Raw genomic sequence first — 18,375 nt, 5'->3', positions numbered from 1 at the left:
ATAAAATCAATCTCATCTTCCGGTAGTGTCACCACCATCCTGAAAGTTTATTTCCTTCAAGTGCTCATCCAACTTCCTTTTGAAATCATTCATCAACTCCACCCCAACAGCCTCCTTCTCCACCATTCCAGCCACACCACCGTCCAATTAATAGACATCAAGTCAAGTTCCATTTATCTTGCTGTTAAAAAGGAAACTTTTCTCCACAAACCTGCCCTCATCCCTTTTATCTCTTGTTCAGTTTACTCAATCTAATCCTTGTAACATCAGCTAATGGGAACTGTTTTTCTTTGCATACGATAAGTAAACTTGTTGTCCATCTCAATCAAATCTTCCTTCAAACTCTTTACTCTCGAACTTCAATTTTGTAGAAGTCATATCAGCCTCAAAACATGAACTCTGTTTCTCTCTCCACCCGATGAATTTCTTTTGCATTTTCTGTGTTTGTTTCAGATTACCAACTCCCACAGTGTTCCACTTTTATCCCTTTGAATATTGTGTGTTTTAATCACTCCTCTGAAAAACCCTCAAATCCTTCCTAAACTTTGTGACCAGTAGTGAATGTAGTGTCTTTGTAATTTCCTTTACTTATGTTTATAGCATGAATCTTTTGACTGACACAGTTCTCCCAAAATGGATAATTCAGGCAGAGATAGATATGTTTTACGGACTCAATACAGTGAAGAACCCAGGGATAAGGATCATTGATGTTGAAGAGGATTAAAAAAAATGTAGAGCTGTTTCGAATATAAAAGCAGCAATGTGTTTCTGAGGCTTTATAAGGCTCTAGTTAGTCCCCATTTAGAATACTGTGTCCAATTTTGGGCCCCACACCTCAGGAAGGACATACTAACCCTGGAGCGTGTCCAGCGGAGATTCACACGGATGATCCCTGGAATGGTAGGTTTAACGTATGATGAACGGCTAAGGATCCTGGGATTGTACTCATTAGAGTTTAGAAGGTTGAGGGGAGATCTAATAGAAACTTACAAGATAATGTGTGGTTTCGAAGGGGTGGACGCTAGGAAGTTGTTTCCGTTAGGCGGGGAGACTAGGACCCGTGGGCACAGCCTTAAAGTTAGAGGGGGTAAATTTAAAACGGAAATGACATGACATTTCTTCAGTCAGAGAGTAGTGGGCTTGTGGAATTCATTGCCACGGAGTGCAGTGGAGGCTGGGACGTTGGATGCCTTCAAGGCAGAGATCGACAAATTCTTGATCTCAAAAGGAATCAAGGGCTACGGGGCGGCGGGGGGGGGGGGGGGTAGAGTGCAGGGTAGTGGTGTTGAAATGCCCATCAGCCATGATTTAAATGGTGGTGGACTTGATGGGCCGAATGGCCTTACTTCCACTCCTATGTCTTATGGTCTTATGGTCTTATAGAACCAAATCAGAATATTGTGAAGACGGCGCTGTCATTGTAATGTCACTGGAACAGTGTCACTGAAATGATGATGACGAAGCAGCTAAAACTGGTACCTTAGAAATCACAATGGAGCCAACTGTACACCAAAATTCCAACATGCTGAAGGTTTGTACTTGGAATGGATGTTGCAGGTTCCAGCGTTTAGATCTTTCATTAAGGTCAGGGGAGGTGGTAAAAGTGTGGGGGGGGGGGTGGCTTTGTTAGTCAAGGATAGTATAACGGTGGCTGAAAGAACTTTTGATGATGGCTCGTCTACTGACGTGGTATGGGCTGATGTCAGAAACAGGAGAGGAGAGCTAACACTGCTGGGAGGTTTTTATAGGCCTCCACAAAGTTCCAGGGATGTGGAGGAGAGGACTGGCAAAACTATTCTGGGCAGGAGTGAAAGGAACAGGGTGGTCATTATGGGAGACTTTAACTTCCCTAACATTGACTGGAAATGCTTATAACTCTAGTATGTCAGATGGATCAGTTATTGTCCAATGTATGCAGGAGGTTTCCCTGACTCAGTATGTCGAAGGGCCGACAAGAGGGGAGGCCACACTATATCTGGTACTTGGTAATGAACCAGGCCAGGTGTTTGATTTAGTGGTAGGTGAGCACTTTGGAGAGAGTGACCATAATTTGGTTATGTTTACTTTAGCAATGGAAAGGGATAGGAACATGCCACAGGGCAAGAGATATAGATGGGGGAAGGTCAATTATAATGCAATTAGGCAAGACTTAGGAGACATAGAATGGGCGAGCTAAATGCAGGGGATGGGGACAATCGAAATGTGGCACTGGTTTAAGGAACAGACATTGCATGTCCTTGATAGGTATGTTCCTGTCAGGCAGGGAGGAAGTGATAAGGTAGGGGAACCGTGGTTTACTAAAGAAATTGTATCTCTTGTTAAGCGGAAGAGGGAGGCTTATGTGACTCTGAGCTAAGATGGTTCAGATGAGGTGATGGAGAGTTAGAGATTAGCCAGGAAGGATTTAAAGAGAGAGTTAAGAAGAGCAAGGAGGGGGCATGAGCAGACATTAGCATGTAGAATAAAAGAGAACCCTAAAGCTTTCTATAGGTATGTGAGGAATAAGAGGATGATGAGGGTAAGAATAGGGCCAGTCAAAGACAGAAGTGGGAAACTGTGTGAGGACCCTGTGGAGATTGGAGAGGTGCTAAATGATTATTTCTCATCTGTTTTCATTGAGGAACAGGGGAATATTGTAGAGGAGATGACTGTGTTACGGGCTACTAGAATTGAAAGGATTAAGGTTAGTAAGGAGGAGGTGTTATCAATTCCAGAAGGTGTGAAGGTAGATAAATCCCCTGGGCCAGATGGGATTTTTCCGAGGATTGTCTGGGAAGTTAGGGAGGAGGTGGCAGAGCCTTTGGCCTTGATCTTTGAGTCCTCATTGTCTACAGGTTTAATACCAGAGGACTGGAGGATTGCAAATGTTGTGCCCTTGTTCAAGAAGGGCAGTAGGGATGACCCAGGTGATTATAGACCTGTGAGCCTTACGTCTGTTGTAGGAAAAGTTTTGGAAAGGATTATAAGAGATAGGATATATAATCATCTAGCAAGCAACAATTTGATTGGAGATAGTCAGTGTGAATTCGTCAAGGGCAGGTCGTATCTCACAAACCTCATTGAGTTTTTTGAGAAGGTGACCAAGCATGTGGATGAGGGCAAGGCAGTTGACGTGGTGTACATGAACTTCAGTAAAGCCTTTGATAAGGTTCCACATGGTAGGCTATTGGAGAAAATGTAGAGGCATGGGATTGAAGGAGATTTAGCAGTTTGGATTAGAAACTGGCTTTCAGTAAAAAGGCAACGAGTGGTGGTTGATGGAAAATATTCTGGAGTCAGGTCTCTAGTGGTGTGCCTCAAGAATCTGTTTTGGGACCACTGCTGTTTGTCATTTTTATAAATGACTTGGACGCAGGTATAGGTGGATGGGTTAGTACGTTTGCAGATGACACTAAAGTCGGTAGAGTGGTGGACAGTGTGGAAGAATGTTGCAGGTTGCAGGGAGACTTGGATAAACTGCAGAATTGGGCCGAAAGGTAACAAATGGAGTTTAATACAGATAAATGTGAGGTGATTCACTTTGGGATGAATAATAGGATGGCAGAATACTGGGTCAATGGAAAGATTCTTGGGGGTGTGGATGTGCAGAGGGATCTTGGTGTCCATGTACATAGATCCCTGAAAGTTGCCACCCATGTTGATAGTACTGTTAAGAAGGCTGACAGTGTGTTAGGTTTTATTGGTAGAGGGATTGAGTTCTGCATCCGCGATGTCATGCAGGAACTGTACAAAACTCTAGTGCAGCCTCATTTGGAATATTGCGTGCAGTTCTGTTCGCCCCATTACAGGAAGGATGTGGAAGCTTTGGAAAAGGTGCAGAGGAGATTTACCAGGATGTTGCCTCGTCTGGAGCGCAGGCCCTATGAAGAAAGGCTGAGGGACTTGGGTCTGTTCTCATTGGAGAGAAGGAGGCTAAGAGGGGATTTAATAGAGACATACAAGATGATCAGAGGATTAGATAGGGTGGACAGTGAGAGTTTTTTTCAGCTTGTACATGGCGGGGCATAGCTACAAATTGAGGGGTGATAGATTTAAGACAGATGTCGGAGGCAGGTTCTTTACTTAGAGAGAGGTAACGGCGTGAAACACCCTGCCTGCCAATGTAGCTAACTCAGTTACATTCGGGGCATTTAAACAGTCCTTGGATAAGCATATGGATAATGATGGGATAGTGTAGGGGGAGGGGCTTAGATTAGTTCACAGGTCGGCGCAACATTGAGGGCCGAAGGGCCTGTTCTGCGCTGTATTGTTCTATGTTCTATGCTCTATGTTTATTGGGATGGAACTTACATCCTTCACAGTGAGAACTGAGGCAAAGTATTGAATTAATGCCTCCTCTATTTCTATGTTCCTTAATATTAATTCTCCAGTCTCATCCTCCAAGGAACCAACATTCATTTTAGTACTCTCTTTCCTTTTATAAAGAATTATTGCTACCTGCTTTAAAAAATTGCACTAGTTTCTTTCATACCTTTAACACAAGTATTCATCCTTGATGACTTTGCAAATAGTCACTCATTTTCTGTCATGCCTAAACACAATCACAGGGCAGGGTTTAATGTTCTCCTCCCTGTTGGTCGTGGTGGATGGATTTAATCAGGCAGAACGCTGGTGGTGCAGCTCCCATCACCTCACACATCCATCTGAACCAAATCCATGGCAGGAACGTGCAATGACTGTTCTGCCTTCCCACTGCTGAATTAGGCACTTAAGCAGCAATTAATGCAAAACTAAAGATCTTTCTCATCTTCACTAGTATTAACCCATTAATTCAATGATGGTGGGTGGGCTGCTGATGTCAGTATTTGGCCCTTTCCCATTTGATGGGATTGAGCTTGGTGATGTGTGAGAAAATGGTAATAAGAAGGGCAGAGTATCTCTTCTATTTTACATGACCATCAGCGAAAACACACAAGGAGGATGCACATGTTTAGGCAACATTATCTGGACAGAAAATCCTGGCCCCACTTTTTTTTTCATGTTAGCTCAGCTTTCCCTTCTCTTCCACATCAGGAGTGGTTTACCTCAGAAGTTGGGGATAAAACACAAGAGTCTTCACATCTCTTCTTTCCCTCACTCTTGGACTGGGTTAAGATATAAAACACTCTGGGATGTATTTTCTAGTTTCTTGTCCCTGTCCTTACTCTGATGAAGGATGAATCCTCACACCGGTACCTCCTGTACTTTATTAGATGGTGAATAAAGTGCTGCCACTCACACTCTCTATTTTCCTATCACAGGAGAAAACCGAATACAACTAAAGACAAAGCAGTGACACCGGAGGAGGAGCTGCGAGCCTGTATCCTCTCCCTCGTTTCTGAGGAAGGCTATCTGGAATCAGTCAGCAATCAGGCAGCGAAAGCAGGGAGAGACAGAGAAGGAAGATGGGAAGAGCCAGCTCCAGGTTCGTCAAGAAATTCCTCTATCCATCTTCGGTCCGCCTCCCCCCTCTCTCTAATAATTTCAGAACCCTCTCCCCATCCCCCTCTCTGATGAAGGATCTAGGCCCGAATCGTCAGCTTTTGTGCTCCTAACATGCTGCTTGGCCTGCTGTGTTCATCCAGCTCCACACTTTGTTAACTCTCCATATTGTGTCTCTTCAGTCTGTCCTATGGCAGCACTGACTGTCATTGTAATACAGTTGCTCAATAGCATCATATGCAACTGACAATTTTACAGCTCGTGGACTTCTACTAACCTCACAGAAACATTGAAATAGGAACAGGAGTAGGCTACTCGGTCCTATGAGTCTGTTCTGCCATTCATTAGGATTGTGGCAAATGAAAAAAATGCTGGTCCCTGATCTCATTACTAACTGTGGGATCTAGCTGCACATAAGCTAGCTGCACAATCAGCCACAGTTGTTTTGTTCTTTCAGGGGGAATGGCCAGCATTTGTTACCCATTCCTAATTGGCCTTTTTACTGAGTGGTTTACTTGGGCTTTTGAGAGGGCAAGTAGACCTCTCTGATGAAGGGTCTAGGCCCGAAACATCAGCTTTTGTGCTCCTGGGATGCTGCTTGGCCTGCTGTGTTCATCCAGCCTCACACTTTATTATCACCATTGCTGTGGATCTGAAGATGCAAGTAAGCCAAGCCAAACAATAATAGCAGATTTTCTTTTGCCAAAGGGTGTAAAACTAAAATGCAGTTGTTGCTATGCTCATTTTTATGCTCTTTTTATTTCAGATTTATTGATTGAATTCAAATTTTAACAGCTGCTCCGTGGGATTTGAACTGTGACCCCTTAGCATTTGTCTGGGCCTCTGTATTACACGTGATATTGCTAATACATCACAATTATCCATAACTCGATAACACATTATTCTTTGAAGTTTGCGTCGCATGTAGACAGAGTGGCTAAGAAGTCATTTAGCATGCCTGCCTTCATTGCTCAGTACTTTGAATATAGAGGTTGGGAGGTCATTTTGAAGTTGTGCAGGATATTGGCGAGGTTTCTTTTGGAATACTGAGTTCAGTTCTGGTCTGTTATCAAGCTGAACAGGATTCAGAATAGATTTACCAGGATTGTACAGAGAATGAATGGTTTGACTTATAGGGAGAGGCTGGGACTTTTTCCCCTGGAGCGTAAGAGGCTGAGAGATGACCTGATTGAGGGTTTTAAAATAATGCTGGTTTTAGATAAGGCAAATCACAGGTGCCTGTTTCCTATGACGGAGGATTTCAAGACTCGGGGCATATTTGTAAGGTGAGAGGAGAAAGATTTAAAATTGACATGGGGGGCAGCTAGAGGAAGTGGTGGATGAGGGTACAGGTACAACGTTCAAAAGATATTTGGATAAGTACACAAATAGGAAAGGTTTAGAGGGTTATGGGCCAAGTGCAAGCAGGTGGGTCCAGTTTAATTAGGGATTATGGTTAATGTGGACTGAAGGGTCTGTTTCTGTGCTATATGACACAATGACTCGATGCTTCACCAAAAATTACTGAGATGTAAAGCCTGTGGTGAGGTCTCACTAATGTGACAATGTGTTATGTTAATACAAATTATTTCAGTCTGGTGTAAAACATCTTGTATTTATTTTGTCAGTGATCAGATGGTTCAAGTTTCAAATGCCTCATTGTTCAGTAAGGAAGAACTAAACAAACTGAAATCTGCTTATGAAACTGATAGGATGAAAGAGGTGACACTACAGAAGAAATCAGATGAGCTGGACAAGACAGAGATGGACGTTACAGCGATGGGAGACACAGGCTCAGGGAAACCCACTTTCATTAATGCGATAAGAGGACTTCAGGGCGATGATCAGTGAGCAGCTCGAATTGGGGCCACAGAAAGCACAATGGAGCCAAACTCATACCCACACCCCAACCTGCTGAATGTTTACTTCTGGAACCTGCCAAGAATTGTAAATAAACAAATGGGAGACAGGTATGTGAGGGAAATTAATTTCGCAAAATACGATTTTATCATTATTATCTCAGCCCATCGATTTAGACAGAATGACTCGCCAAAGCGATTAAACAGTTAGGGAAGAAATTCTGAGATAGTAGGAACTGCAGATGCTGGAGAATCTGAGATAGCAAGATAGAGCTGGATGAGCACAGCAGGGCGAGCAGCATCAAAGGAGCAGGAAGGCTGATGTTTCAGGCCTAGACCTTTCTTCCATTTCTGAAGAAGGGTCAAGGCCCAAAATGTCTGCTTTCAAACAAAGAAACCTACAGCACAGGAACAGGCCCTTCGGCCCTCCAAGCCTGCGTCAATCAAGATCCTCTGTCTAACCTGTCATCTATTTTCTAACGGTCTGTGTCCATTTGCTCCCTGCTCATCCATGTACCTGTCCAAATATATCTTAAAAGACGCTAACGTGTCTGCATCTACCATCTCCGCTGGAAACTCGTTACAGGCACCCACCACTCTCTGTGTAAAGAGCTTTCCACATATATCTCCCTTAAACTTTCCTCCTCTCACTTTGAACTCATGACCCCTAGTAATTGAGTCCCCCACTCTGGGAAAAAGCTTTTTGCTATCCACCCTGTCTATACCCCTCATGATTTTGTAGACCTCAATCAGGTACCCCCTCAATCTCCGTCTTTCTAATGAAAATAATCCTAATCTACTCAACCTCTCTTCATAGCTAGCACCCTCCATACCAGGCAACGTCCTGGGGAACCTCCTCTGCACCCTCTCCAAAGCATCCACATCCTTTTGGTAATGTGGCAACCAGAACTGCACACAGTACTCCAAATGTGGCCAAACCAAAGTCCTAAACAACTGCAACATGACCTGCCAACTCTTGTACTCAATACTCCGCCCAATGAAGGAAAGCATGCCATATGCCTTTTTGACCACCCTATTGACCTGCGTTGTCACCTTCAGGGAACAATGGACCTGAACACCCAGATCTCTCTGTTCATCAATTTTCCCTAGGACTTTTTCTATTTACTGTATAGTTCGCCCTTGAATTTGATCTTCCAAAATGCATCACCTCGCATTTGCCCGGATTGAACTCCAACTGCCATTTATCTGCCCAACTCTCCAGTCTATCTATATTCTGGTGTAATCTCTGACAGTCCCCTTCACTATCAGCTACTCCACCAATCTTAGTGTCATCAGCAAACTTGCTGATCAGACCACCTACACCTTCCTCCAGATCATATACATATATCACAAACAACAGTGGTCCCAGCACAGACCCCTGTGGAACACCACTGGTCACAGGTCTCCAATTTGAGAAACTCCCTTCTACTACTACCCTCTGTCTCCTGTTGCCTAGCCAATTTTTTATCCATCTAGCTAGCACACCCTGGACCCCAGGTGACTTCACTTTCTCCATCAGCCTGCCATGGGGAACATTATCAAACGCCTTACTGAAGTCCATGTACATGACATCGACAGCCTTTCCCTAATCAATCAACTTTGTCACGTTCTCAAAGAATTCTATTAAGTTGGTAAGACATTACCTTCCCTGCACAAAACCATGTTGCCGATCACTGATAGACCCATTTTCTTCCAAATGGGAATAGATCCTATCCCTCAGTATCTTCTCCAGTAGCTTCCCTATCACTGACGTCTGGCTCACCGGTCAATAATTACCTGGATTATCCTTGCTGCCCTTCTTAAACAGGGGGACAACATTTGCAAGTCTCCTCTGGGACCTCATCCGTGTCTAAGGACGCTCCTCTGATGCCGCTTGACAAACTGCATTCACCCAGCTTTAACCTTGTTTAACGAGGGAAAAATTTCTATTTTCTTCAATCAAAAATTGATAAGAATCTTAACTCAATGAAAAAGCACTATTTTAATTTTAATGAAGAGGAAGACCTGGAGAAGGTCAGGAATGATTGCGTAAGCAAATTACAAGAGGAGGGAATTCTATCACCCAGAGTTTTCCTGATATCAAGCTTTGGTTTGATTCTGTATGATTTTGCTTGGTTAAATAAAACTCTTGAAGATGATCTTCTGGATGTAAATAATGACTTTGTACTGGTGCTTCAAAGCCTAAGCTCAAAGATTTCGGAGAAGAAAAGACCAGAGCTGAAGAAGCGAGTCCGGATGTTGGTAACACTTTCTCGGGCAGTGGGGGCAGTGGCAGTTCCTGGGCTCACCCTTACTTGTAACTTTAGCATCTTGACTGGAGCAATAATATATTTACCTAAGTTTATGGGTCTGAATGATGTGTGAAAGACTGTCCAGTAGGGTAGGGAATCCTGGGAGGATCTGAAAGCAATGGTGACAACTCCCCTGGTCAGAGGAGAAATAACTCAAGACATAATAAACAGATTGTCCAGGCTTGCTACTGCTGTCATTAAGTCAGTACCTGAGCCTCATGTCAATAACATTACAGACTTTGGAGCACAGCCATTGTTTCTTATGACTCACAAGCTGCTGAATAGTGCACTGGATGATCTTACAGAGAATGCCCAGAGAATGGTGATGGCTGCATTTGGGACTGAATCAATTCAGTGAGTAAATGCAATAGCTGATATTGGAAAGGGTTTTTAAGCATGAATTTTTGAGGAATTCTACTCTACAATATTCCATTTCTTTTGAAAATTTGGTCTTGAAAGCATTCTTTATCCATTTCAGTCAAGGAGTGTTTAATGAAACATTTGGCCTGGTTGTAAATGAAATGATAAAAGGTGAATTTAAAAAGACCGCACTCAGTTTCACACACATTTGCTGCACTCAGTCCATTCTCTTCAATCAAAACAAATCAAAGGTATTTATTGCGTTTCTAGAATCATTTGAATAGAATTGACTTGGCATTCCAACAGCACCATCAACATTCACTCGCTTCACCACAGAATCTCAAAGGCTGCACAGTGTAACTTCTACATTAATTCACTTGGGTTCCTTAGACAGCACCTTCCAAACCCACAACCACTTTCATCTACAAGGGCAAGGGCAGTAGATACATGGGAACACTATCAACTGCAAGTTTCCCTGCAAACCACTCATCATCCTGACTTGGAAATACATCAAGATGTCTTCACTGTCGCTGGGTCAAACTGCTGAATTCTCTTCCTTTTAGAGCTTTTGTGCTCCTGAGATGCTGCTTCGCCTGCTGTGTTCATCCAGCTTCACACTTTGTTATCTTGGATTCTCCAGCATCTGCAGTTCCCATTATCTCGAATTCCCTTCCTAATGTTATTGTGGGTGTATCTTCACCTCTAGGACTCCAATAGTTCAAGAAGATTGCTCAGCACCATCTCCTTAAAGCCAATAATGAAGTAACAATAAAAGCTGGCCTAGCCAGTGATATTCATGTCCCATGAGCAAATGAATCATCAAGTAAGTCATCCAGCACATATTCTAGCAATTCAGATCACTTTTCCCTCGGTCAGAAATGCCTGTATTCTTCAATTATGCTGATGGATTCAGTTCCCATATCAAATCCTTTCTATGTGATCTTCCTGCTTGATTCATTATAACAGCAGCGTGACTGAAATGGATGACCATAGATTCTTTATACAATGAAATCAAATCTGCAGACACTCTGAGGATGACCATTTAAGAGTTGTAATTTTCATATTTGCATTCACCTCAGCACCATTTTCTGCCAAATCATATGTACAATAGGTAATTATTATCAGTATAATTTTATTCCATTTTATTGGTAACACAGCACAAATACTTATTTTGAGGCAAACTCATTTTTCAATTCCCTTACAATGTATTTTGATACTGTCACCGTACATCTGCCTGTATCCTAGATATTGAACTGTTATATCAAACAGCATCTGTTGACAAAGGATGAGGTCACTTCAATTGTATTCACTTTTAGCCTATCATTGAGTAAACACTTCCCCCACCCAACCCAAACCAAGCCCCCACCCTCAACCAGCATTTCATATAGACCATTGTCATTTGAGCAGTGTTCAAGAATGATTTTCAATTTCCACCTCTGTGATTTCTACATTCCCAAAGACAAGTATCTCCACATTTCAGGATCATGCATCTCCATTACTTTCCTGCTGCTTGCTGCTCCCCCATTGAGACAGGTGGTGGTAGGCAGAGGTGAGCCGATAGGTGGAAACAGAGCCTGGAGAGAGAGAGAGAGAGAGAGAGAGAGAGAGAGAGAGAGAGAAATGAAAGAGATGGGTAAACATGGAGATTATGGATAGCAAACCAAGAAAAGCTAACTAAGAGAAAGTATAAGCCAAGCTTGACAGAATAGGCTAGTGGTGCTGAAAGCAACCAAAAAATGTAATAATGTGCCTCGGAGGAGGTGAGAATGGATGACTGTGCTAAAAACAACCCATATTATAACAGTGATAACATTGCGTGGAGCTGGAGGAACACAGCAGGTCAAGCAGCATCAGCAGAGCGGGAAAGCAGACATTTTGGGTTGACCCTGTTCCTAGGATGCTGCCTGACCTGCTGCGTTCCTCCACCTCCACACTGTGTTACCTCCGACTCCAGCATTGGCAGTTCTCCCTGTCTCCATGTCATACAGTGTTATGTGGGTGTAATCACAGAATATTTTTCTCCCATGCTTGCTGCTGATTGGCTGACTAATGAGATGCTGTTGGAACTATCAACAGTACGTGCAGGAGAGAAGCAGTATGCAGTTTGAGAAGTTGCGAGTGGGGAAGGGGTTGTGACAAAAATGGTTCTGAACTCCAGGTAGCAATGGTGACAGATCATGATCAGGCAGACCATCCCTTCACAAACTACCCATCTGACAGACCACCTTCAAACAGATCAGGTAGGATCCACTTCACAATGACCATCCATCACACTAATAGCCCTCATCCAGTGCCATGGCTATTTCCAACAGTGGTATTACTAGAAACGTCTAATCTTTTCCATTCCGCAATAGAGGAGGAGCATACAAAAGGATCAGTGCTCTCAGTTTCTGCTTCACACTCCTCTTCCTTCTCCAAACCAATCATTACAGCTGAACATCATAAATGTGGAGTGGAGAGACATCGATTTTGCAGAGTTTGATCTGTCTGAGGAATGACTACGTGGTGATACTGAGAGGGCAAGTGATGAGGAATGAACTGGGCTGTTGGATGAGAGATCATCTCTACAGTCTTGAGGAAGAGTAAATGTTCGTCCTCAAACACGGTAACTCAGGACCCTGATTTAAGAAGTCAATGAGTTAAAGGAAGGATGGTTACCTTCAAGCAGAAATGAATAAATTGGTCATTCATCTCATTCTTTGTTGTGAGGTCTTGATGGATATGAATTTGCTGTCACAATCAGCTATGTAACAGTTACTTCCCTTCACCAGTCATTAATTTAGATGTGAAGTGTGTGATGATGCTTTGAGAAGGTGACAATGTGCTGAACACATCCAAACTCATTTACTCACGTGTAAAGCTTCATAGAAAATATTTTCTTTCAGAGAACAGTTTTTGTACTGTGCATTCTTCACTGAGGAAGAGCTCAAGAAACTGAAGCCTAATTAAGAAATGAATGGAATTAAACCCCTGATACAGCAAAAAACCGATGATTTGAATAATACGTCAAACCTCTGTTACAGAAGAAATTACAAGATCTGGACAGTACAGAGGTGAACATTGCAATGATGGGAGAAGCAGGTTCAGGGAAATTCACCTTCATCAACACAATGAGAGGCATTCAGAGCGATGATGAGGGAGAAGCTAAAACTGGGAACACAGAAACCACAATCGAACCAACCTCATACCTATCCTCCAACCAGCCGAATGTTTATATCTATGAATTGCAAATACAAAATTCTTGCTGAATAAATGTTTCCTGAAAAGATACTTAAAATTAAGTAAAATTCAAAACTGATCTCTTCATCATTATCTCTTGCTGTCAAATTCACCAAAATGATAAATGGTTGGGTAAGAAATTCTACTTACCTTGATCTAAGTTGTTAATGATTTAGGGCAGCACCATGGCTCAGTGGTTAGCGCTGCTGCCTCAAAGCACCAGAGACTAAAGTTTAATTCCGCCCTTGTGTGACTGCCTGTGTGATGTTTGCACATTTATGGAATCATAGAACCATCATAGAATCCCTACAGTGTGGAAGCAGGCCCTTTGGGCCAATAGGTCCACACCAATCCTCAGAGCCATCCCCCTACAACCCACCTAATCTACACAATCCCTGAACAATATGAACAATTTAGCATCGCCAGTCTACCGAGCTTGCGCATCTTTGGACTGTGGGAGGAAACTGGAGCACCCGAAGGAAACCCATGCAAACACAGGGAGAATGCGGAAACTCCAGATAGACAGTCACCTGAGGGTGGAATCAAGCCTGGGCCTCTGGTGCTGCGAGGCAGCACAATCTCCCAGGGTTGGCGTGGGTTTCCTCTTGATGCTCTGGTTTTGTCTCACAGTCCAAAGATGTGAATGTTAGGTGAATTGGACATGCTAAATTACCCATAGTGACCATGGACATGAAGGCGAGGTGGATTAGCCATGGGAATTGTGGGGCTACAGAGATAAGGTCAGGGACAGGGCTGGGTGGGTTGCTCTTTGGTTCTATGGATTTACTTCAATGAGAAAGGGAGAGAGGAAATTTAGTGGAGACAGAGAACTGGTGACAATCAGAAGTGACTGTGTCAGCAAGTTTGACAATATAGGGATCTTAAATTTAATTGATCTTAAATTTGTAACTGGATCTATTTGATTTGAATCTGTTTTATAAAGCTTTTGAAGATGATCTTCCAAATGTAAAGTGTGTCCCTTCTAAACCTGAAATCAGACATTATGCAGACAAAAAGGAAGAACTGAAAAAAAGAAGAGTCTGCACATGGGCAACACTTCCCCAGGGCAATAGGGGCAGTGGGGATTTTTACAATTCTTGGAATCTTCCTTGGCTGTGACAATGGGATACTGATTGGAGGAATAATACATTTTCATAAATGCTCGGAATCTGAATCAACATGGTGGAGGAGTCTGTGGAAAATTTGAAAGCAGTAGAAGACTCCCTTGATTGTAAAATTATTCCATGTTTCTTGTTACGTATTCATTCAGAGAATGTGGTTGTCATTGGTTTGATCACTTTTAATGTTCATCCATTTAATTATTGCGTATTTTGGGAGTCTCACTGCTGTCACCATATCAGCAGTTGAGCTCACCCTTTATATCATCACAGCTCATAGAACCCCCTACAGTGTGGAAACAGGCCATTCGCCTCAACAAACTACACCGCCCCTCCAAAGAGCAAGCACCCAGACCCATTCTCCTACTTGTGCATTTCCCATGGCTAACCCACCAACTTAAACATCCCTGGGCACTATGGGCAATTTAGCATGGCCAATCCACCTGGCCTACACATCTTTGGACTGTGGGAGGAAACCAGAGAACCCAAAGGAAACCCATGCAGACATGGGGAGAATGTGCAAACTCCACACAGACAGTTGTCTGAGGCTGGAATCAAACCCAGGTTGCTGGCCCTGCAAGGCAGCGGTGAGCCTTCTTTGGTAGAGGTTCATGATTTCATATAACTTTACCAGCCAATGGATGACACAGTCAAGGACCCTCAGGAGAGTAGTGAAGGCTGCATTTATGACTTGATCACTGCAGTGAATCACTGCTATAGCTGACATATTAAAGGATTCTAATCTTGAACATGATAGCAATTTTATTCCACAATATTCTATTCTTGCAAATTCATTCACAGGAAGATTCCTCTTCCATTTTAGCCCAGAGATTTCATGGTCTCGTGGTTAGTGAAAAGATTTGTCTGAGTGTAATATGAATAAAGAACGAATATTCAAAGAATTCCAGAGTGTCCATTGAATTCCACATACAGTCACGCACATTCATCCACATCATTGTCTGTGTTAGAAATGCCTTTGTTCTTCAATGATAGTGATGAATTCAAGGTCACTTTTATCTTAATGATGTACTGATTACAGGGAAAACGAATAGGAGCACTTAAAGTTCTTGGGCATTGCCCTTAGGTGTTTCTCTTATGCTGGCATGTGCCTTAGGAGGGAAAAAAAGTGACCAATTTGGCCTACCGGGCTAGCAAGACCAAGTAACTCCCGTTGGAGGATAAAGTGAGGGCAATCAAAGGTGCCCCGGTTCTCACCTCTATGCCAGAGCTTCGGTCTTTCCTTGAGTGAATAAATTATTACAGAAGGTTCATACATAACTTGGCCTCCATCCTGGCACCTTTGAATCAATATTAAGAAAGGGTCAGCTTAGAAATGGTCGCGTAGCCAAGCCATAGCTCTCAGGGAAGTGAAGAAACAAATATCACCCTCTAAGTTTTTGGTACACTATGATCCCAAGTACAATCTGGTATTGACATGTGATCCCTCCTGACACGGCATCAGTATAGTATTAGCTCAGAGGTGGCCCAATGAAGAGGAACACTGAATAACTAAAGTTTCCTTAACTTTGGCTAACATAGCGCATAAATATGCCTAGATAGAAGTTTGTCAGTCATATTTGGAGTAAGGAAGTTTTACTAGTGCCTTTATGGAAGTAAATTGCTCATAATATTAGACCATGATTCCTTGCTAGGTCTAATTAAAGAGGAACGAGGCAGTGCAACCCATATTTTCAGGCTGAATTCAATGTTTGGCTCTCATTTCTGGTGCACATAATTGCATGTTGGGACACCATTAGGGAGGCCAAGTAACAAATGCAGATGCATTGAGCTGGCATATACACCAACAATGGTACTGCTGCTGGAAGAATCTGTAATTGGTTTAAATTTTCTGGATATACTTCCTGTCACTGGTGACAATATCAGCGTTTGGACGCAGAAAGATCAAGCCCTAGAAAAACTGGAACAGGTAATGGCGATGGGGGGAGACCTAAGGGCTGTCACAAGGCCCGGAGAGACCAAATCACAGTCGAGGATAGCGTAGAATTATGGGTAGCAAGAGTGATTGTCCTGAGAAATGGTCACTGCCAGATGCTGCCTGGACTCCACCAGGGTCATGCCGGGGTTTCCAAAATGCAGATATTAGTGACAAGTTATGTCTGGTGACCCGGATCGGATGCAGACATAGCTGCATTGGTGGGGCAGTGTCCAGAGTGCCAACAAAGACAAAAATTATCACCAGCTGCTTCCTCACATTCTTGGGAATGTTTGGGTAAACTCTGGACTCGGTTACATATCAATCATACAGACCCTTTCATGGGCTTAATTTCCTTAGTCATTGTGGATGCCCATTTAATGTGCTTGGACATGCACAGGGTTCATTTATCAATATGGGGATGATGACAGAAAAACGGCATGCATCTTTTGCAATACATGAATTCTCAGAAGTGTTGCTTACCAGCGGGTACTTCAAGTATTTCCTAAAGTCAAATGATATTTGTCACATAAAGACATGTACATACCACCTATCATCCAATGACCTGGCAGAAAGAGCAGTCCAAATTTTGAAGGCTGGCTCAAAGAAACAGCCCACAATTTCACTAGATACCAAACAGTCCTGGTTCCAATTTGATTACAGGATCATGCCTCACGCAACTAAAGGAATAGCATTAGGTTAAATCTGATCCTCCTGGAACTGGGGTGGGTGGTGAAATGGCATCAGGAATGAGAAGCGAGCGAGGCAGCTTACTTCAGGAGGTGAAGCTTGGTGCAGGACCATGGGAATGGCCCTGTAGGGGTAAAAGAGCACGGTCAATGTGATGTCAGGTCCAGTAACATATAAAATTTGGGTAGGTATGACAGTCCTGAACAAGCCTATGAACAATATGAAATTTGCAAACTCATAAATGGTGTGGTAGCAAAATGTGCCCGACTCCTCAATTGCCTTTCTGACTATTCTGGAACCTGTGGGTTCTCCCTCTCCTCTAGCATTGAATATACCTTGGAATGTTCATGAAATATGTGGAGGATTGCGTGCCAAAGAAGTCAACTAGGATGTCCTCTGACTGGAAATCTTATATGAACCAGAAAATTCACTGTCTACTGAAGACCAGGTGGGCAGCAGAAACCCACATTTACACAGGAAATCCAGTTATGACCTCCGCAATGCCACCAGAGGTGACTGGTGGCAGTACCTGGCCAAGTTAGAGGCCAAACCAACCATACAGATACTAACAGCCTGTGACAAGGCCTACACAACATAACAGGATGCAAAATAAACCACTGCAAGATAGCAAGGACACAGCCTTCTCAGATGTGCTCAAAGCTTTCTATGCTCAGTTCGAGCAGCATGCCAGTATTGCGGTGTCATCTGCCCCAATAGCCCCTGTTGCACCCATTCTTTCTGTCACTGCTGCAGACATTGGCATTTGGTCTATTGTGCCTGGACTAGCTCTCTGAAGGGTTGTCATAACTGAGTGCCATTCTTCTCCCACTTTCCCATAGCCTTGCACATTGTTTCTATTCAATTACACAGCTAGGTTTTAATTCTTGGCTTCATTGAATCAAATTTGTATAGCACTGCAGCCTCACAGCGCCAGGGACCCAGGCTCGATACCAGCTTCGGGCGACTGTCTGTGCGGAGTTTGCACATTCTCCCCGTGTCTGCGTGGGTTTCCTCTGTGGTGCTCCAGTTTCCTCCCACAGTCCAAAAATGTGCAGGCTAGGTGAATCGGCCATGCTAAAATTGCCCGTAGTGTTCAGGGGTGCGTGGGTTATAGGGGGATGCGTCTGGGTGGGATGCTTCAATGGGCAGTGTGGACTTGTTGGGCCGAAGGGCCTGTTTCCACACTGTAGGGAATCTAATCTAAAAGTCTCAGTTCTTAATTGGAGTAAGGTCAATTTTGAAGATATGAGTCAGGAACTTTCAAAAGTTGATCAGAGTAGACTGTTCACAGGTAAAGGAACAATTGGCAAATGGGAAGTGGTCAGAAGTGAGATTACAAGAGTTCAGAGACAGAATGTTCCTGTTGGAATGAAGGGTAAGGCTGATAGGAGTAGCGAACAGTGGATCAATAAAGATATTGAGGCTCTGGTCAAGAAAAGGAAGAAGGCATATGTTAGGTATAGACAAACGGGACCAAGTGAATC

At 43.3% G+C, this 18,375-nt stretch overlaps 1 protein-coding gene across 1 annotated transcript; it reads left to right on the top strand.

Moving 5' to 3' along the window:
• Positions 1-7,302: 7,302 nt before the first annotated feature.
• Positions 7,303-13,125, top strand: LOC132210553 (interferon-inducible GTPase 5-like). Its single transcript, XM_059651263.1, is given in 3 exon segments — positions 7,303-7,486; positions 9,196-9,925; positions 12,817-13,125. Coding segments are annotated over 3 exon segments (978 nt in total). The 3' UTR covers positions 12,881-13,125.
• Positions 13,126-18,375: the final 5,250 nt, after the last annotated feature.

This window comes from Stegostoma tigrinum, chromosome 15, assembly GCF_030684315.1.
Source record: "Stegostoma tigrinum isolate sSteTig4 chromosome 15, sSteTig4.hap1, whole genome shotgun sequence".
Lineage (NCBI taxonomy): Eukaryota > Metazoa > Chordata > Chondrichthyes > Orectolobiformes > Stegostomatidae > Stegostoma > Stegostoma tigrinum.
The sequence above is the reverse complement of the archived record's forward strand: the minus strand, read 5'-3'. Positions and strand labels throughout refer to the sequence as shown.